Genomic DNA, 20,964 nt, shown 5'->3' on the forward strand with positions numbered 1-20,964 from the left:
CCGAATTTTCGGAGACCGATTACAAATACGGAAATACCAGACAAAATCTTCAACCAACAACTTGTATTTTAATTGTATCAAATATATTGGTAGATACTGAACGAGGCACAGAGTGAACAGAACAATACAGTTAGCAAGTTAAATTTTTATTTTTCGTTCTATGGAGTTTTTGCAGTTTATATCATGGGCGTGCATCGTGTTTACACTTGGAATGTTTTCGACAGGACTGTAAGTGCAATTATATCAGCCAGCTTGTTAGATGGTATATGATATAAAAGTGACATGCCAACTAATAGTATTATAGTTGTATATTATCCTTATATTCTGTCGCTAGTATGTTTTCCTGCTTAAACGTTAACATAATTCCATATAAATGAATTGACTATATTAGCTACTTATAGTTACCTTGTATGTTTACTGTAGCTATCTGTGCCTAGTACAGTTTCTATGGAAGCAAATATTTGTTAAACTTATCAGCTCTGAAACAGCAAGCATTAGCTCCTACGTTGGCACCTGCTATATGCTTTGTAATCAGATAGGAATTAAACAATCAAGTGCAATTTTTTTGGCAGATATGTAGGTGGATGTAGTCTTTCTACGAGATCCAGATGTGCTGTCAGCAGTCGCTAACATTTGCATTAATTTGCTTTTAAAAAAACATCTTATTATTCAGTGCCTCTAACCTCATCGAGTAGTTAGATGCGGATATTCACTGCAGGATAGTTGATACAATTTGTGTGGAAAATACATTGAAAACGTGTCCAGCCCTAATATATTGCCATGTAGCTTCGTAAATGGAGCGTCATTTTGTCAGTACCCTGTGTAATATAGCTGGTGAGTGTTTGTAGTACTGATGACAGACTCAGAGGGTTGTGTTACTGCTGCTTTTCCAGGACCGACCTGAAGAAAATGAGGGCGACTCAGAGTGCAGATAATGTTCAGTTCCTGCCTTTTCTCACCACCTGCCTTAAGTATGAACAAAGCCTCCGCACAACCGCTGCACTCCACTGTAGATATACTGATATGTCCACATGAAGGCAGTCGGGGGAAACAAGAACTGCTTTAGTCAAACGTTTAAAATAGCGTTGCCATTTTACTGTGTTTGCGCTTACGTACTTGTATGTGGGTTTCCATCTGGCCCTGTTATCAGTAACCTGGGGTGGCTCTACTATGGGGTGCTGAAGAGGGATGGCACCTTGGTCCTTGTCAATACCATTGGAGCAGCCCTGCAGGTCCTGTACATCATGGCCTATTGTCATTACACCAAAACTAAGGTGAGTGCACCTGTCTGTGTACACAAAGGCAGGACTTGAACTGCACACTGATGTTCAAGTTCATTTATATAGCACATTTCATACACAATAACATCCATTATGGTTTATACAGAAAAATGCATGCTTGCACGTGTATAAAATTAGGTGAAAATAGATGCACAAAATATACATAGGAAAGCAAACATACGCTTGCATATTCACATTTAAAAAATAAAGAGAAAAATGAAGATGTACGCTGACCGGCCACTTTATTAGGTACATCTATCTAGATCCGGGCCAGACCCCGTTTTTTTGCCTCTATTTTGCCTTCAGCCTGAGTTCTTCACAGTGGGGATTCAGCAAGGTGCTGCAGACATTCCTTAGGGATTCTGGTCCATTCTTACCCAACAGCATCACGCAGTTCCTCTGGATTTTTCAGCCATGCATTCATGCTCCGATCCTCCCATTCCGCCTCGTCTCAAAGGTGCTGTATTAGATTGTGATCTGGGGACTGCGCGGGCCATTGGAGTGAACTGTAGTCGCAGCCATGTTCATGGAACCAGCTTGAGATGATGCGTGATTTGTGACCTGGTGCTTTATCTCGCTGGAAATATCCATTTGAAAAATGGTAGAATGTGCTATAAAGGGATGCACATGGTCAGCAACACCGCTTAGGCATGCTGGGACAGTCAAATGATCCTCACTTGGTAATAAGGGGCCTAGTGTATGCCAAGAAAACATTCCCCACGCCATTAGACCACCAGCACCGGCCTGCACTGTTGACACAAGCCAGGACACATCCATGGATCCATGCTGTTTACACCAAATTCTGACCCTACCATCTTCATGCCACAGCAGAAAGCAAGATTTGTGTAGCTTCATATTTGTGTTCTGATTGGAGTGGAGTCCGGTGTGGTCTTCTGCTGCTGTAGCCCATCCACTGCAAGGTTTGACGTGTTGTGCCTTCGGAGATGCCCTACTGCACACCACTGTTGTACACAGGTGTTATTGGAGCGCTTGTGGCCTTTCTGTTAGCTTGAAGAAGTCTGCCATTCTCCTCCGACCTCTCTCATTAACAAGCCATTTTTGGCCACAGAACTGCTGCTCATTGGATGTTTTTGTTTATTGCACCATTCTCTGTAAACTGTTGAGACTGACGGGCAGCTGTTTCTGAGATGCTGGAACCACCATGTCTGGCACCGACAATCATACCACGGTCAAAGCAGCTTAGATCACGCATCCTGCCCATTCTAATCTAAATCTAAAAAACCAAAACCTCTTCACGGTGTCTGCCTGCTTTATATATTGAGCTGCAGCCACACGATTCGCTGTTTGAAGGAGTAGGCTATTTGCGTTAACAAGCAGGTGTACCTAATAAAGAGGCCGGTGTAGGTGCGTTTGGCAGATTGCATGCTCCACCTCAGTAGCGAATGTGCTTTTGTAGCGCGGTCTGTGTGTGTTGCAGTGCGCTCTGTGTGTGTTGCAGTGCGCTCTGTGTGTTGCAGTGCCCTCTGTGTGTGTTGCAGTGCGCTCTGTCTGTGTGTGTTGCAGTGCGCTCTGTGTGTGTTGCAGTGCCCTCTGTGTGTGTTGCAGTGCGCTCTGTCTGTGTGTGTTGCAGTGCGCTCTGCGTGTGTTGCAGTGCGCTCTGCGTGTGTGTTGCAGTGCGCTCTGTGTGTGTTGCAGTGCCCTCTGTGTGTGTGTGTTGCAGTGTGCTCTGTGTGTGTTGCAGTGCCCTCTGTGTGTGTGTGTTGCAGTGCGCTGTGTGTGTGTTGCAGTGTGCTGTGTGTGTGTTGCAGTGCGCTGTGTGTGTGTTGCAGTGTGCTGTGTGTGTGTTGCAGTGTGCTCTGTGTGTGTTGCAGTGCGCTCTGTGTGTGTTGCAGTGCGCTCTGTGTGTGTTGCAGTGCGCTCTGTGTGTGCTGCAGTACGCTCTGTGTGTGTGTGTTGCAGTGCGCTCTGCGTGTGTGTGTTGCAGTGCGCTCTGTGTGTGTTTCAGTGCGCTGTGTGTGTGTTGCAGTGCGCTCTGCGTGTGTGTTGCAGTGCGCTCTGCGTGTGTTGCAGTGCGCTCTGTGTGTGTTGCAGTGCGCTGTGTGTGTGTTGCAGTGCGCTCTGTGTGTGTTGCAGTGCGCTCTGCGTGTGTGTTGCAGTGCCCTCTGTGTGTGTTGCAGTGCGCTCTGTGTGTGTGTGTTGCAGTGCGCTCTGTGTGTGTTGCAGTGTGCTCTGTGTGTGTTGCAGTGCGCTCTGCGTGTGTTGCAGTGCGCTCTGTGTGTGTGTGTTGCAGTGCGCTGTGTGTGTGTTGCAGTGTGCTGTGTGTGTGTTGCAGTGCGCTGTGTGTGTGTTGCAGTGTGCTGTGTGTGTGTTGCAGTGTGCTCTGCGTGTGTTGCAGTGCGCTCTGTGTGTGTTGCAGTGCGCTCTGTGTGTGTTGCAGTGCGCTCTGTGTGTGCTGCAGTACGTCTTGTGTGTGTGTTGCAGTGCGCTCTGCGTGTGTGTGTTGCAGTGCGCTCTGTGTGTGTTGCAGTGCGCTCTGTGTGTGTTGCAGTGCGCTCTGTGTGTGTTGCAGTGTGCTCTGTGTGTGTTGCAGTGCGCTCTGCGTGTGTTGCAGTGCCTCTGTGTGTGTGTGTTGCAGTGCGCTTGTGTGTGTTGCAGTGTGCTGTGTGTGTGTTGCAGTGCGCTGTGTGTGTTGCAGTGTGCTGTGTGTGTGTTGCAGTGTGCTCTGCGTGTGTTGCAGTGCGCTCTGTGTGTGTTGCAGTGCGCTGGGGTGTGTGTGTTGCAGTGCGCTCTGTGTGTGCTGCAGTACGCTCTGTGTGTGTGTGTTGCAGTGCGCTCTGCGTGTGTGTGTTGCAGTGCGCTCTGTGTGTGTTTCAGTGCGCTCTGTGTGTGTTGCAGTGCGCTGTGTGTGTGTTGCAGTGCGCTCTGCGTGTGTGTTGCAGTGCGCTCTGCGTGTGTTGCAGTGCGCTCTGTGTGTGTTGCAGTGCGCTGTGTGTGTGTTGCAGTGCGCTCTGTGTGTGTTGCAGTGCGCTGTGTGTGTGTTGCAGTGTGCTCTGTGTGTGTTGCAGTGTGCTCTGTGTGTGTTGCAGTGCGCTCTGTGTGTTGCAGTGCGCTCTGTCTGTGCTGCAGTGCGCTCTGTGTGTGTGTGTTGCAGTGCGCTCTGCGTGTGTTGCAGTGCGCTCTGCGTGTGTTGCAGTGCGCTCTGCGTGTGTTGCAGTGCGCTCTGTCTGTGTGTGTTGCAGTGCGCTGTGTGTGTGTTGCAGTGCGCTCTGCGTGTGTTGCAGTGCGCTCTGTGTGTGTGTGTGTTGCAGTGCGCTCTGCGTGTGTGTGTTGCAGTGCGCTCTGTGTGTGTTGCAGTGCGCTCTGCGTGTGTGTTGCAGTGCCCTCTGTGTGTGTTGCAGTGCGCTCTGCGTGTGTGTGTTGCAGTGCGCTCTGCGTGTGTTGCAGTGCGCTCTGCGTGTGTTGCAGTGCGCTCTGCGTGTGTTGCAGTGCGCTCTGCGTGTGTGTGTTGCAGTGCGCTCTGTGTGTGTTGCAGTGCGCTCTGTGTGTGTTGCAGTGCGCTCTGTGTGTGTTGCAGTGCGCTCTGTGTGTGTTGCAGTGCGCTCTGTGTGTGTTGCAGTGCGCTCTGCGTGTGCTGCAGTGCGCTCTGTGTGTGTGTGTTGCAGTGCGCTCTGCGTGTGTTGCGGCGCTGTAGGTGTGAGCAGTGGCGCAGTGTTGAAGCGCGCTGACGCAGGCTACCTGTCTGTGCTCCGCAGAGGCGGGTGTCGGCGCAGACCCTGGCGGCCGGCGCGCTGCTGGGCGGGGCCTGGGTGTACTTCAGTGTGTTCCTCCCCGGCGGAGAGCGGCAGCTAGCCCAGCTGGGCCTCGCCTGCAGCGTCTTCACCGTCACCATGTACCTGTCCCCGCTGGCTGACCTGGTAACAACACTATTCACATAACCCTAACCCCTCCTTCATTACCTGCTGATTTAAATGGTTATGACACAGCGCTGGGGTATTATTATTATTATTATTATTATTATTATTATTATCTGTGCTCAAGTTCAGCGAGGACAAAATATCACCATGGCAGCACAACAGGATGACACACAGGATGCACCTGTGTACACTGTCCATCCTGGCAATGGTTCAAAATTTTACAACAGCGAGTTGCATCTGTTTCTCTCTCCCTTGCATATCTATATATGGCTATATACACCCCTCTAACCAATCAGCTGTTCCAACGGACTGTATTTGTCGTTTCTCTCTTCTGCCTTTGTAGCTCCTCTTTCTTCCTGTCTTTCACTCCCCCTTCCTGTTTGTCACTGTCACTCTCCCTCCGTCTGTGTCTGGGTCTGCTGTGTTGAACCCCCCCATCCTTTTCTTCCTGTATTTTTTTTACCCATCGTCTTTTCCTGTTTTTCTGTCTTGGTGCCATTGTGCCATTGTTTCTGTCTCACACTCCCCTCCATTATCTGTTTGGGTACTCTAGTATCCAGTCAGTGTCGACATCGTGTACCGCTTACCGTAAATCTTTTTATGCCTGCATCAGCAATGATCCTGTCGTCTCCAGTTAGTGTAGACATATCATATCTTAAACTTGGGCTTGTAACCTAAAGGTAACGGGTTCGATTCCTGTGTAGGACATTGCCGTCGTACCCTTGAGCAAGGTACTTAACCTGAATTGCTTCAGTGTATAAATGGATACAATGTAAATGCTATATAAAAGTTGTGTAAGTCGCTCTGGATAAGCACATCTGCTAAATCCCTGTAGCGTAACGTAAACCATAAGTTACTATTTGTGTGGTATAACCTTAACTCTTTCCCTCCCTTTCTGTCACACGGAGTAACGTGCCTTGCCCCATTGGCCTGCTGTGTTCCAGGTGGAGATAGTGCGCAGTCGGTCTGTGGAACGTCTCTCCTTCCCTCTGACTGTGGCCACGTTCCTCACCTCTACCTCCTGGACCCTGTATGGGCTCCAGCTCCAAGACTACTACATCATGGTGAGAGAAATGGGTCACGGACACAATGGCACAGGGCAACTTAGAAACTGTACCTGTAGCTGGGTATGCACGAGAGTCAGAATTATGTATGACGCTGGAGGTATGTTTTTTTATCTTCATACAATTTGATATACCGCATATTGAGATCAAAATCAATCATTGATACGTTTGAAATTCTTATGATGCAATAACGCTGGAGATATATTGTTTTTTTATCTTCATACAATTTGATATACCGCATATTGAGATCAAAATCAATCATTGATGTTCTCGTTTAAAATTCTTATAATGCAATGCATTGATGACTTTGAGTCCTTCTTCTCTTCCCCGGCCAGGTACCAAACACCCCTGGGATTATCACAAGTCTCATCAGATTCTTCCTGTTTAGGAGATTTGCACCAGACAGTCAGGATGTGGCCTCCTACAAACTGGTACATATGTGAAGGGGGTGGAGCTTAAGTGTCTTTTATCTGTACATAAAGACACTGCCACTTGGGAGCTTCCTGCCAAGGCCTTGGTTACAAACAAAGCATTCTATTTGCTAACAAGCTTCACTGTTTTAGCCAATCTCTCTCAAGGGTTTTAGAAATGTTTCTGTGTTCATGAATATTCATGAGCTGGCAGTAAAAACTTAATAAATAGAATGCATTGGGTATTTGGGTGTTCTCAATGTAATGGTTCATCTTATGTGCACCTATTTTATACAGACAGATCTATGTAAAATATCACGGTACAAATATACAGTACACAACAGAAGTGAGTACACACCTGTGCAATATCACTTAAATGTCAAATGATTTAAAATTGTATCACCTTACAGTAATTGCATTACTTCTAAGTTGAACAGTAGGGTATTTGTATTAAAAATACAGGCCCCAGAGTAGGAACTCAATGCAACAAAAGTCAGTACACCTTTCATTACTGAGATTCAAATCTTTTATTTTTTCAATATTTCGTATGTCTACCTTTATTTTTGATGATAGACTCAATCCTCCTCGGCATGGAGGATACCAGTGTTGCACAAATTTCTGGAGAGATGTTCTGCCATTCTTCAGAGAGAATTTTTTTCAGCTGCTCTTTGCTGGAGGGGTTGTGTTGCTCTACCTTTCTCTTTAAAATACCCCAAAGATGTTCTATTGAATTCAAGTCAGGCGACATACTTGGCAGGGTCATAGTTATCGCTTTTTTCTTCTTTAGAAACTCTTTCGTGATTTTGGCAGTGTGCTTTGGATCGTTATCATGTTGGAATATTCCTCTTCTGCCAAGCTTCTGGAGACTGGGAGTCATCTTGTCAGCCAGTATTTTGGTATATCCACAGGCATTCATGGTGCCATCTATAAATGTCATCTCCCCAACACATTTTGCACTCATGCAGCCCCATATCATCACACTCCCACCTCCGTGCTTCACTGTCGGGACTATGCATTCACTGTGGTAGTCCTGGCCAGGTTCACACCAAACATGCAGGACACCATCTGAGCCGAACAAATTTATCTTGGTCTCATCTGACCAAAGAATGTGCTCCCAATATTTATCAGGCTTTTCATGTTCTTTAGCAAAGTTTAATCTTGCAGTTTTGTGCCGAAGAGCAAGCAAGGGTTTTTTTCTTGGACGCCGTCCATAGAGGTTGACGTTGTGCAGTGTCCTTCGCACCGTCTGAGCTGTCACAGAAACTCCGATTTCCATTGATAACCCCTGTGCCAAGTCTGAAGCAGTTGCCCGTCTGTTTTTCAGAGCTAGATTGTGCAAGCAGCGCACTGTCCGTGGCGTCATTTTAGGAGGACGGCCACTGCGGCTCTGATTAGTGGTACTATGGCTCGTTCTATACCTCCTGATTACTGCTGCAGCTGTGTTTCGACTGATTTTTAGTTGGTCACCGATCTTCCTGTATCCTTTTCCATCTTTGTGAAGTCTCACAATCAGATTTTTAAATTCCTCTGGCAATTATTTTCCATGTGGAGCCATGATGCAGACATGCAGATAGACACAGCCCATAGGTCCAAAATTGAGAACGTTCCGGTGTTCACAGGTCATTTTATAACCATGTTCATGCAATTAGGCTAATTGGAAATCGCACATGTACTCAATTTTGTTTCAATGATCACAGGTTTTCTAACTTGTGTGTCAGTGATCACAGGTGTATTCACTTTTGTTGCATTGAGTTTCTACTTTGAAGTCTGTATTTTCAATATAGTCTTTCTAAAGTATTTGTTTTTGGTTGTTCATAAGAGGAAATACTCTACTTGTCAACTTAGAAATAATGCAATTATTGAGAGGTGATACAATTTTGAATCATTTGACATTTAAGTGATATTGCACAGGGGTGTACTCACTTCTGTTGTATACTGTATATAAATGTATAAAAAGAATCGTTGTGATTTTTTTTTATAAGTGAACCTCATCAAAATGAAAATAAATTTTATACTTCATACAACGGTATTTTTGTGTCTGGTTACTATGGTGATTGTAGTGGCAGCCCCTTGGGGTAGTGCCACCCACAGAGGGAGGGTCCTCCTCTGATCATACAGCAGCGACTGGATTAAGTGTGTTTGCTCGTGTCAACTGCACATGAAGTGACACAATAGCCCAAGACACAATGACTGCACATTTGAGGTGGAGGATCGTGGAGATCCATTAATTTTGTCATCAAATTTTATTTGTATTGCGTATTTATTTTCCAGCAGTTGTCACAATACACTTTACAGACAACCATGGCCTCAACCCCCACAGGAGCAAGCCTAAGGCAACAGTGGCAAGGAGAAACTCCCTGTGGCAGATGGGAAGAAACCTCGGAAGGAACCAGGCTCAAGGGGGAAACCCATCCTCCTCTGGTCGGCTCAGGGTGCCGACCGGTGACCAACATGTCAGTCAGTTTTACAGAGTTTATAATGTGGCTCAGATGACGGGCGGGGCAGGGTGGCAGTGGTGGGGAGCAGCAGGTGGCGACAATCTGTTTCTGTCTGCGCTCTCAAGATTTGACAAGAGGACTCTGCAGTAGTGAGACGGGCCCAAAAGAAGACAACATAAAAAATAGAGGGAAAAAATGAAAAGGTTATGTATGTTAGCTGCCGTACGTAACAGAGGTCCCACAGATTCTTGATAGTCCTTCAGTGTGCTTTACAGGAAAATCTGTACGAAAGAGCTTGGAGCAAGTTTTCAAGTTTTAATATTTTTTAATTTCATGATACATTCCATTAAAAATTTTATAGTCTCATAAGGCAATTCATTAAGTTGCTTGTTAAATTTACTTTCAAAAGAACGATGGAGACATTTGTGAATCATCTAAATGGACCGACCATTACACCACCCACACATGAATGATTATGATCTTGGTTTATCAACACTGCATCATGCAAAGACAGATCTCCAGCACAATTTGGGAAAAATAACACTTTAATGACGTTACAACATAAGAAATTTTGGAATACGACTCAAATAAATCTCTGCTGAATACAATATTCTTGCCATAATATTACTTGCTCTTCCACCTTTCTTTGTATTCCATAGAATACAGAAATAGAAAAACCTTAACACAGTTGAGCGAAACTGCACTGTCCTCCATCAATACATCTACATGTAAAAACATCTGTTGTATGACATACACACATCATGGTCCTTTAAGCTTTAAACTGCACAGTGGTTTAACCATATTATATGGCCACATTTAATAAGGTGAAAAAGTGGACCCCATTTGTCTTTTACAAACCAGAAACAATCCTCTGTAATGCAGTATAATCCTGACAACTGCATCACTGTAACGCTTCAGCAGTGCAACTAAATCTATGTTAAATGTAGAAAAGAGGGGAGGGGGGAAGAGATGTGACAAACAGGAGGAAAATAAACTCAGTTACAAATTTCTCCTTCCATAAGCAATGCAAGTTGATGAACCAACCCAGCATTTTCAATAACAAAAAAAATCTTTTGAGGGGTATCTCATGTTGATGCTTAATGCAACTGTGTCATTTTGATGAGCTGGCAAAATATGGCAGCATGCCAAATGGGTACCCATAGGGGCTCAATGCCTTATGTTATGCAAGATGTTTCAAAAATGTTTCAAGATTTTTGTAGGCAATAATCTGACCTTGGCAGTATATCTCCAGAACAGAACAGACTAGTTACAGGTATGATGAAAGAATCTGCGTAAAACCCAGACCCCCACACACCCTACCCATCCCAGGGTCCAGCCCCCAGCCTTCGGGTCAGAATTTCAGGCCCTTTTTCTCGAGATCTTCTCTGGCTTCTATGATCTGGGACTGCAGTTCCTTAGCAGCCTCTTCACAGTCATTGAAAGTGGCCACCCTATATCCCACAGTGGCCAGCGAGTAACACCCAAACACCACCAAGAGGTACACAGGCATGGGCCAGACCACCTCTCTGTATGCCTGGGGCAGCTGTAGGTCCAACACGTCAAAGGTTAGTAACCCCCAAGTGATCCCCACCATGGCGCTACCCAGCAACCACTCCAGAAGCTTGGTCATGGTGAAGTTAGATAATCAAATGCACCTAAGGGATAGAAATAAACCAGATTTAGCTACAAGCTATACTTCAGGTCGCACTAATAAAACAACGTAATTTAATTTCAAAATAATGTCATACCATAAATCACGTTTGTATTTTGAATTAGCGGTGTTAATAATTTTCTAACTACTACACTATTCATTTAATATCCTTCCAAAAAACGGAAGCCGCATTCAACAAAACGTAAGGCAGTTTGACAGAAAGCTACCGCTAACAAGGTGCTGCTCTACAAAGGAATAGCTTGCTAGATAATCCAAAGCTTACCAGAGGTTTCACACCAGCTATATACGTTTTCAAGTGAACTAGCAAATGTAGAGCACACCCTGGAACACGGCTGTTTTTAACGATTTATTTATTTGAAATACAATATGCAGTATGAAACTGAAATTGTTTATTCTAAACGTGCAATGCTTATCGTAAAATATGATTACAAGAATAACCCGTTCCCTCACCTGCGACGCCTTGGCCACCTCACCACTTCCGAATCATGCGCAAAACTTTTACGTCATTGTTTGCAGTGTCTTCTGGGAGTTGACGTTTTAGATGTGTCATTTGGTGTTAAGGACAAGAAATCAACAGATTACCGTTCCAAACAAGATTTGACGAGACGCGTAATGTTTGCTGCACTCGGAGACATATTTTAAAGCCTTTTTTCATATAAATTTTAACTGATTGCATGTCTATCATGTTACCCGGTTTGCCACTTCCGAAGATTTAATTTTACGCTTCTGTCAGCTCACAGATGTAGTAAGAACATTTGCAATATTTTTATAAGGATATTTTTTATTTAGAAATCGTGATCTAATTTTTATTCATCCTATGTATGAATGCAGTTCAGTGGTGGTTGTTTCCACAACAGTCGTATTAGGAAACTATGGGAAAACTCAAGTAACAGAAACTGGAATACTAACCAGCAATAGAGAATTTGGAGGGGTGTCATTTAACCGTAATTCCTCTGTTTGCCCCATGCAGTCACAGCGGTGAATATGGAGCTCATCCCAGACACATGCAGACATGGCCCATATGTGAGTTCAGACTAAAGAGACAAGACACAAAAAACATTTAGCTGTAAAATGTCATGAATAAAGGGATAGCACATCATTGGTCCTATCTAGACAGGACTGAATGGAACGAGCTCTAGACAGGGGTGAATGTGTGTGTGTGTGTGTGTGTGTGTGTGCATACATGCATGTGTGCATGTGTGGGTGTGTGCGAATGCCCGTGTGAATTTGTGTGTGTGTGTGTGTGTGTGTGTAGTACAGTGCTAGAGTTTCTCAGTGCCAGCCTTTGTTCCTGCTCTCAGGAACCCAGCTCTCCCACAGAGGACTGGCAGACATAACACACTGGGAAGGGGGGGGGGTGCTGTAGCTTTGTTGCAGGTGTGAGTCTTGCATTTAGTCATCTTCACTGTGTAGTCGATCCTCTTCACTGTGTAGTTGCTCCAGATGTAGTTAGCATGTGTGTGTGTGTATGTGTGTGAGAGAGAGCTAATTAATGTGCTTATAGTTTTCCTTGTATTCTGTAGCATGATTTTGAATGGTGGGTTTCTGTTTTGTATATGTATAGGGTATGTATACATGCACGGTGTCGTCTGTAAGTATTTGTACAGTGACACAATTTTTTTTTTGGCTCTGTACTCCAGCGCATTCAATTTTAAATGAAAGTGAATATGAGGTTAAAGTGAAGACTGTTTTTAATGGCATTCTCATCAATGTAGGGTCATCCACAATTTTTATACATAGCTCCCCCCATTTTAGGGGACCAAAAGTAACTGGACAAATTAATAATCTTAAATAAAGTCATTAAATTTAGTACTTGTTTGCAAATCATTTGCATTTGATGACTGCCTGAAGTCTGCAACCCTAAGACATCATCAGATTTTGGGTATCTTACCTGGCGATGCTCTGTCAGGCCTGTACTGCAGCCATCTTAAGCTCCTGTCTGTTTCAGGGGCTTTCTGCCATCAGTTTTGCCTTCAGCAAGTGAAATGCATGTTGAAATGCAGATTCAGGTCGGGTGACAAGCATATTCTTTTTGGCCCTGAAAAACCCTTACTCTTTAGCAGTGTATTTGGTTTTATGAACCAGCTGTGCAGCCAATTGTCCAGTTACTTTTGCTCACCTGGAATGGGGAACTCAAATTAACAGGGCTGTAATTCACTCAATATATATTACATAATATATATGCAAATACCCTCAAATGAAATCTGACAGTCCACCCTCATATTCATTGTTTCATTTCATTTCAGAGCCAAAACAACCAAAATTATATCACTGTACAAATACCCAGGGACTGCACTGTATATATATATATATACATATATATATAAGCTCCAGACAGGGGTTGATGCTGGCCCACAGGATAGACAGTGTGAGTGTGACTGTGAGTGTGTGTGTGTGTGTGTGTATGAGAGAGAGACAGAGAGAGAGAGACAGAGAGAACGTGATGGAGAGGGAACTGTGTGTTTAATCAGTGCAACAATGGGAGCTGGCACACAAACAGGATCCCTCTGTTTCCTGTGCTGGTAACCCTGGCCCTGTCACACACACACACACACATGTACATACACTCACACTCACACTCACACTCACATACACACAAACGCACACACACACACACACACACACCACTCACACACGCACACACACACATATATGCAAACACACACACCTAGACCTATGCCTCTTCTAAAATCGAGTGTAAAAATACTGTGCAGAGGCTGTGTGTACCTGCTGGTTTGTGGGAAAGCCGTGTGCTACAGTGAATGTGCTACACAGGTGCTGGGCACATTGTGTTGCGGTGCAGAGTCAGCATGTTTACTCTTCGCTCTAAGTAAAAGACACCTGTTCCAGCTGCTGTTTTGAGGAGGGACGGAGCATTCAGGAGAGGGGAGGGAGACAAATTAAAAAAAGAATACTGGGCTTTGCTCACTTTCACCTCTGATCCATCACCCTTTGCAGCAACACACATTCTTTTTTCTTTCTTTTTTCCCATTTCCTTTATCTGTCCTTTGTGTTCTTTCTAATTATTTATGCTCGCCTTTACTTTTCATTTTCTAGTTTGCTTCTGTTTGTTACTTTCAATCACCTCCTTTTCCCTTTTGAAAAATAATCTCTTCCATGACTCAATACCAGATAGTGCCAATAAAATTACTCAGAGAGTCATATAAGCCATATAATTGCTGTTAACCCGAGTAGCTCTTGTCAGCTTGTTGTGCTGTGTTGCACTAGCTTGGATTGATGTGATATTTGACAAGCAAAAACACTTGGTTTAACACCATTGTTTTACTGCGTTGTCATTGTAAATGTTGTCTTGTGCATAGTTGTGTATTTGTTTTGGTGAAATCTACTTTTTTTGGCCAGGTCCACATTGAAAAATGGGGCTCTCTCCAGGGAAAATAAATGATGAATGAAATATAAACAAACACAACAGTCCACAAGGCAATGTTTCATCATGCAGTGGTTGGCCTGAACAAAACTGTGAACTGAACAGTGTTGACCTTAAATAGAGCATGTAAGATATACAGTATTCTAGCATTTAGAATCCATTTTGTAGTTTAGGTTTTACGATTTTGCTTGATTTTGCAGTGTTTCTTTGTAAAATGAACATGGCTATACTGGGCCCTATGTGAGATATGGCCCTCTTGCTTCTGCAAATTTTAAGCCTTGATTGTTGACCCAAGGAAGAGTGGGGATAATGGTCAAAATGTCAGGGTAAAAGTGTTGATTCAGCAGTAAATAAGAGTTAAAAGTAAAAACTACCAAGAGATCGCTTTTGTTTTTTCCTCAATGTTTTCCTTGTTGTTATTGTTTCTCTCACATTATTCTCATAATTTTCTGATAGTTATTACCCCACTGACCTCAATTAATTCAATGTGCTATTCTTATGGAAAGTTCATCACATAAAGAAATCTGATATGGGTACCAGGTATGTTTGCTTACTTTTTTTTTTTTTTTAAAAGAAGCATTTTATTGCATGTCTATATTTGTTTATACAACTACACTCAGTGACCACGTTATTAGGTATGCCTGCTCATTAACACAAATTGCCTGCTTCTACAAATACAGCGAATAATGAGGCTGCATATGTACAGCATGCAGACATGGTAAAGAGGTTTAAATGTTGTTCAACCAAACATTAGAATGGGCAGGATGTATTTTACTGTATAAGTGACTTTGACCGCTGTGTGATTGTTGGTGCCAGAAGTGGTCATTCCAGCATTTCAGAAACAGCTGTCCTCGAGATACTCATGCTGGGATATAGAGTTTACAGAGAATGATGCGAGAAGCAAAAAACATCCAGTGACCGGCAGTTCTGTGGGTGAAAACATCTTGCTAATGAGAGAGGCCTGAGGAGAATGTGAAGACTCATTCAAACTAACAGAAAGGCCACAAATGCTCAAATTACCGCTGTTTACAAACGTGGTGTGCAGAAGAGCACCTCTGAACACGCCACGCGTCGAACCTTGAAGTGAATGGGCTACGGCAGCAGAGGACCACACACCTGGTGCCATTCCTGTCAGCTAAGAATAGAAAGATGAGGCTGTAGTCAGTGGGCATGTGGTCACCAAAGCTGGATGACTGATCCAGGAAAAAATGTTGTCTGGCCTGACGAACCTTTCTGCTGCGACATGCAGATGGTAGGGTCAGAATCTGGCATCAACAGCATGACTCCATGGATGTATCATGCATTGCATCAACAGTGCAGTCTAGTGGTGATGGTATAATGGTGTGGGGAATGTTTTCTGTGTACACGTTAGGCCCCTTAATACCTATTGAGCATCATTTGATTGCCACGGCATATCAAACTTTGCTGCTGACCATGTGCCTCCCTTTTGCCCACTCTTTTTTAAATGGATACTTCCCGCAGAATAATGCACCAAAGAATGCATAATGTCACGAAGCGCATCATCTCAAGCTAGTTTTGTGACAGTGACTTCAGTATACTCCAATAGCCCTCAAAAACCCCAGAACTGAGTTCAATACAGCACCTTCGGGATGAGGAGGAACACGAAGTTCGCTGCATGAATGCGTGGCTGAAAAATCAGCAGGAACTGTGTGATGCTATGGAGTCAGCATGGACCAAAATCCCTAAGGAATTTTCCAGCACTTTATTGAATCCATGCCGCAAAGAATTAAGGCAGTTCTGGAAGAAAAGGGTGGTCCTACCCATTCTAGATAGGTGTACCTAATAAAGTGGCCACTGTGTGTTTATTACTATGAATCTAGCACACTGCAGTTCCTAGCTATTGAATAACATAACATGGTACAACTGAGTTGACACAGATTACACAGAAGGGATGGAATATAATTTGACATGGATAGGGAACTAAATTAGCTGCTGTTCAAATGTATAGTTGTGTTCAGTGAAAAGGATGCACTATACAGCACCACGTATAAATGATGAATTTAGGATGACATCTTGTGACTTGTTTTGAGATTGCATCTGAAAATTCATGGGTGCTGTTGACTGCCTGCCTAACACCAAAATATGAATTCCTTGTCTCACATTTGTTCAACATACAATGAAAACATCGCCTGCACAGATACTCTTAAAAGAAAACATACGCAGTGAAATCAGAAAATATAATTAATTATCAGTAAGAAACATTTCATAGAAACATTGAGTATTGCTAGTAATTTAGTGAATAAAGAATTTTAATGCATTAATTTAAAGCCATAAACATATTATAATCCATTAAAAGAAAAAACTAATTTTTTTCAATTAGGTTATGTCAGCACAATTACATTGTCTGAATGTTGCAATGAGAATATAAAGTTTGTACTTCTGAATTTAAACAGTAGTTTAAGGCATTTTGTAGATCAAAGACATATATGATATAAAAATGTAGAAAATTCCTTGTTGAAGGACATAAAACATATATACCCGATGGTTACAGACAGGTAATGAATTAGCAGACTCAGCCGTCTTTATTTGTGATGTAGTCGATGAATGCCTGGCACTCCAAAGAATCCACTACGTCATCATCATTTTCATCAGCGTTTTCCCACAACTCGTCCAGCAAATCCTCGCTTGGATCCTTCAAGTCAAAATCAGGGTGGGAGGAAAGGAGAGAGAAGCATAAGGAAGTAGTGCACAATAGAGAGCATGGCCAAATGTCGGCAAAAAAAGAGTAGGGGATGAGGGAGGCAGAAGAAAGAGGGGGAGAGAGAGAGAAGGAATGACATTGAAGGAGAAGAAGCGGAGAGAAAGAATGTAAAATGATACAGAATGCAATATGAAAAACAATAAGATACAAAGACGCTTTTAGGTCCAAACCTAGCAGTTACTCTCGTATGTGTTCTAACTCATAAAGACATTAAAAAGGATGGATAAGGAGCGAAATTCACATGCTATAAACATACTATAAATAACTGTAATTATTATTTAGTTAATGTTCATTTACCAGACTACACTGCAATTGAGACAGGCCGGGTATTTGTGGATGATTGTTCTCTTGAAACAAGAGGCACATGTAGTAATGCTCAGTATCTGGAGACGATGCATACACACACACACACACACACACACACACACACAGACACTCATATTTATGCACAAACATACATACATATGAAACAGGATAACAGCTTGTTGATCAAAACACTGGAACTACTGCCTGAACACAATTAGTAGGAGGTGCACTCCCAGCCACCATGTGGCAGCTCTACAGTGGGAGACAATTTGAAGTCTTTCGCCCCTCAGGGCCTGATCTCTACCGTGTATGTCCAGTGTACAGCTGTAAATGTGTGAGCTGCATCTCTGATAAATATAATTTGATGTGTTGCAGGTAAGACAAACAACTGTACACCCTCACTATAGGTTAATACTCATGTGCATAGTTTTGTAACTTTGTTATGACTGTATAGATTGCAGTTCTGCCATTTTATAGTATAATTATGGCTGTGCTATTGAAAGCAGAGGCTATTGTTATTAGATTTTGGGGAAATAACAGTTACATATAATGCATCTGTATGCCGTATACTTTAATAATTCCAATATTAATGCTTTCTATGTTTCAGTAAATGCATTAATAATACAGTGGCAACATAAGCAGTGTTAGCGAGCTATCTGATCTATTCATTGTGACTGGCATAGGTGTTGTTGTTTTACATTTTTAAGCGGAATAAGGGTCATGCTGACCTCTCCGCTACATGTAGTGAATGGCTGTATATCTGTGAGCTGCGTCTTGGATAAATATATTTTGATGTGTTTCAGTAAACAATGCCAGTCAGAGAATTTCGTCCTCTCTCCTTTGACTCCGCTTAACACCTCCCCACAATGGACTGGACTGCATTTATATAGCGCTTTTATCCGAAGTGCTTTACAATTGATGCCTCTCATTCACCCATTCACACACACACTCACACACCAACGGTGAAAGGCTGCCATGCAAGGTACCAATCAGCTCCTTGAGAGCAATTAGGGGTTAGGTGTCTTGCTCAGGGACACTTTGACACGCCCCGTCAACCGTCCGACTACCGGACAACCGCTCTTACCTCCTGAGCTATGTCGCCCCACAAGAAGGGTGGAACACACGCACACACATAAATACACACACGTATATGCATGTGCACCCACCATGATGTAGCTGCCCAAGTCCCCCTTGATGAAGTTGATGAACTCCTCTCTGCTCATCGATTTTCCATCGCCGTGTTTCTGTAGCGCTTCTGCAGCTGTGGGCACCTTGCTTGCTGGAGCAATGCCAGCTGGAAGAGAGGAGGACGGACATGGAGGAGACTGAGCTGTGTGTGTACGTTCCATGTGTTTGCCTGCTTTGGAGGCACTCAACCTGCAGCACAGATTGAATGCCTATATGCTCTGTACTCTTCCTAAATGCCAGAAATTACCTTCTTGACACAAAATGAAATCAGTTTACACACACAAACACACACACACACACACACACACATGCACACAGAGGATTATTATCATTATTAGTATTATTGTTGGATTAATTACTGTACTGACCTTCTTCGGCATGAGAATGGAGAGCGATGAGGCACAGCAAGCTCACCACTGCCCCCCACTGCAGGAATTGTGCCATTGTAGAACTGTAAGCATACAATGCTAGAAGTAAAATATTAGCGTAACTTGGCGGGATGGCATACCTGCCATCCCAATATTTTAGTGAACTCTATATTTGAGATGTATACAGTTGTAATAATGATAATATTTAATGGAACTTTAACTGTTTTGTGTGTGTATATATATATATATATATATATATATATATATATATATATATATATACACACACACACAAAACAGTTAAAGTTCCATTAAATATTATCTCAATATATCTCACTCAAACAAGGAACTGTCTATAAGTCATTCATTCAATCTAGCAAAATATAGGTCTACCATTAAACGTATTGATCAAAATGAGGCCAAGACAAAGACAACAGACAAAATTGGCTATTTTAGCTCACAAAAATAAACTAGCTGTATTCCAAAGCAATGCTACCTAGTGTTTCCTAAATTATTTCAAGGAACTTGGCCCTTTGTATTTCATTGTTGAAAATGTGTTTTTGTCAAGATATCTTTTTTTAAATTTATTACTGTGTTATGAGTAACTGATAATAGTAATGCACGTAAATGTATGAGAGAGACATGCATACACATACATACACGTAAACACACATACATTCTAGCTCAAAGAAACACAGGCATGGATTCAGTCCTTTTTCCCTTACTGTGAATGACAAATAAATTAAAGTGTGTGTCACCCCACCAAGCTGTAACTGACAGTGTTGGGGAAACTACTCTGAAAGTGTCGTAGTACAAACTACCAGTTAGTTCACATTGAATGTAGTTGAATTACGATAGAGGTACCCTAAAGAGAAATTGTAATTGTAGTTTTCTTGCAAAACTACAATTACTTTGAAAAAATGTAGTTCAAACTACTTTGTAAAACATTATCAAATTATCAGTATCATGTTCCCAGATGCTTATTGGCATTACTGTATGGTAGCCATCCCTTATCTGTGGGATCTGCCTACATGTTTAAGAAATAAACTTTCAGAATAACACAGAATAACTAGTGATTCAAGACTTAATGTCTAGATAAAAATAAGTCAATAGACAAAATCTGTGAAACAATAACGCCCCCCCCCCCCCTGATTGTTATGGTAACCTGGAAGTAGTATACACCTCCTAGATAGCTTGGTATGCAGCTATTCTGGTTCAGACAGTTTCACCAAACAAACAAACAATGGAACGTCATATTTTAAATGGCATCTGCTTTCGTTCGGCATGTGAATTGCCACTGTGTAAAACGACCTTATTTAACTTTGACAACGTTCACGGGAACCAAACAAGCTCAACACAAGGATGAACACACTATGTTCATCCAGATGTTTTTTTTTCCCAGACTGCCATTCTGTTGACACATTAGCTTTAAAGATCACCGTCTGTTTGCTGTCATTTCTTTCACTATATTTTTCAACCTCCTCAAAGCCTAGTACAGACCGCATTGATTAAATACTGCTCAATGACAGTTTGTGTGAAGAAAAGAGAAGGAAAGAAACAAGAAGATGTGGAACCAAATGAGAAGAGACGTTCTCAGGTAAGCTTACAGGTGTTACGCAGAAAAGATCAAAAGAGAGTACGCATTAAGATGGCAACTTGCAATACCCCACGGCAAAAAGTGCACAGTAGTCAAAACAGGTTTCCCTCCTGACAAAAGAGGACCACAAAACAAGGTAAATATATGAGTCTCTTACCTGTAATCGGCGAGGGAAGTGACTGTTGATGTATTACCTAAAGTAAAGAGAGGGGAAACGAATTAAGAGGCAGATTGTTTTTCCTCCTCCCCTCTCTCTGAAATCAGTGAGAGAATTATCATAAAGGGGGCGGGGTATAAATAGGCGGGGAGCACCACTGACAGCTTGTGCAGACAGGTATTTGTCACGTATGGCAGTGAATACAATACATCTGAACACTCACCTCTGTGTGACTGAATGTGTGTGTGTGTGTATGTGTATGTGTGTGTGTGGGGGGGGGGGGGTACATCTTAAGATTGTGTTCTTCTCCATGTGTATATTTAAATGGAGGGATACTATATGTCTGTCATGCAAGATCAAAACAAAGGTTACCCAATATATCTGCATACTGTCTCACGCCTGTCAAAAGGCAATGCTGTTATTGTAGAATGACAGCGTGTAATTTTACTGTGAAAACTCTTGTCATGACCTGTCAAACCTCTTTGCCGCACTGCCGCAAATC

At 42.8% G+C, this 20,964-nt stretch overlaps 2 protein-coding genes across 4 annotated transcripts; one reads left to right on the forward strand and one right to left on the reverse strand.

Annotated features, from left to right (window-relative positions):
• On the forward strand, positions 1–8,653 carry slc50a1 (solute carrier family 50 member 1). Its single transcript, XM_064354340.1, has 6 exons — positions 1–228; positions 894–971; positions 1,151–1,274; positions 4,994–5,155; positions 6,100–6,219; positions 6,555–8,653. The coding sequence occupies exons 1-6, from the start codon at positions 161–163 to the stop codon at positions 6,660–6,662; spliced, it is 660 nt and encodes a 219-aa protein (XP_064210410.1). The 5' UTR covers positions 1–160; the 3' UTR covers positions 6,663–8,653.
• Positions 8,654–9,594: 941 nt separating this feature from the next.
• LOC135265096 (dolichol-phosphate mannosyltransferase subunit 3-like) lies at positions 9,595–11,342 on the reverse strand. Of its 3 annotated transcripts, none has more exons than XM_064354354.1 (2): positions 11,190–11,342; positions 9,595–10,722 (listed from the first exon to the last, which is right to left on the reverse strand). In XM_064354354.1, exon 2 carries the CDS (start codon positions 10,695–10,697, stop codon positions 10,419–10,421), a length of 279 nt encoding a protein of 92 aa, XP_064210424.1. In that variant the 5' UTR covers positions 10,698–10,722; positions 11,190–11,342; the 3' UTR covers positions 9,595–10,418. The 3 variants fall into 3 exon arrangements, with proteins under 3 accessions (XP_064210424.1, XP_064210433.1, XP_064210443.1); XM_064354363.1 differs by lacking the exon at positions 11,190–11,342 and adding an exon at positions 11,002–11,183; XM_064354373.1 differs by lacking the exon at positions 11,190–11,342 and adding an exon at positions 10,816–10,956.
• Positions 11,343–20,964: the final 9,622 nt, after the last annotated feature.

This window comes from Anguilla rostrata, chromosome 1 (genome assembly GCF_018555375.3).
Source record: "Anguilla rostrata isolate EN2019 chromosome 1, ASM1855537v3, whole genome shotgun sequence".
NCBI lineage: Eukaryota > Metazoa > Chordata > Actinopteri > Anguilliformes > Anguillidae > Anguilla > Anguilla rostrata.

Excerpts from the sequence above, each read along its gene's own strand:
- LOC135265096 (XM_064354354.1), bottom strand. The coding sequence starts at position 10,697 with ATGACCAAGCTTCTGGAGTGGTTGCTGGGTAGCGCCATGGTGGGGATC.
- slc50a1 (XM_064354340.1), top strand. The coding sequence starts at position 161 with ATGGAGTTTTTGCAGTTTATATCATGGGCGTGCATCGTGTTTACACTT. Across the intron at positions 229-893 it reads GGAATGTTTTCGACAGGACT|GACCGACCTGAAGAAAATGA; the intron begins GTAAGTGCAATT and ends CTGCTTTTCCAG. Across the intron at positions 972-1,150 it reads TTTCTCACCACCTGCCTTAA|TAACCTGGGGTGGCTCTACT; the intron begins GTATGAACAAAG and ends CCCTGTTATCAG.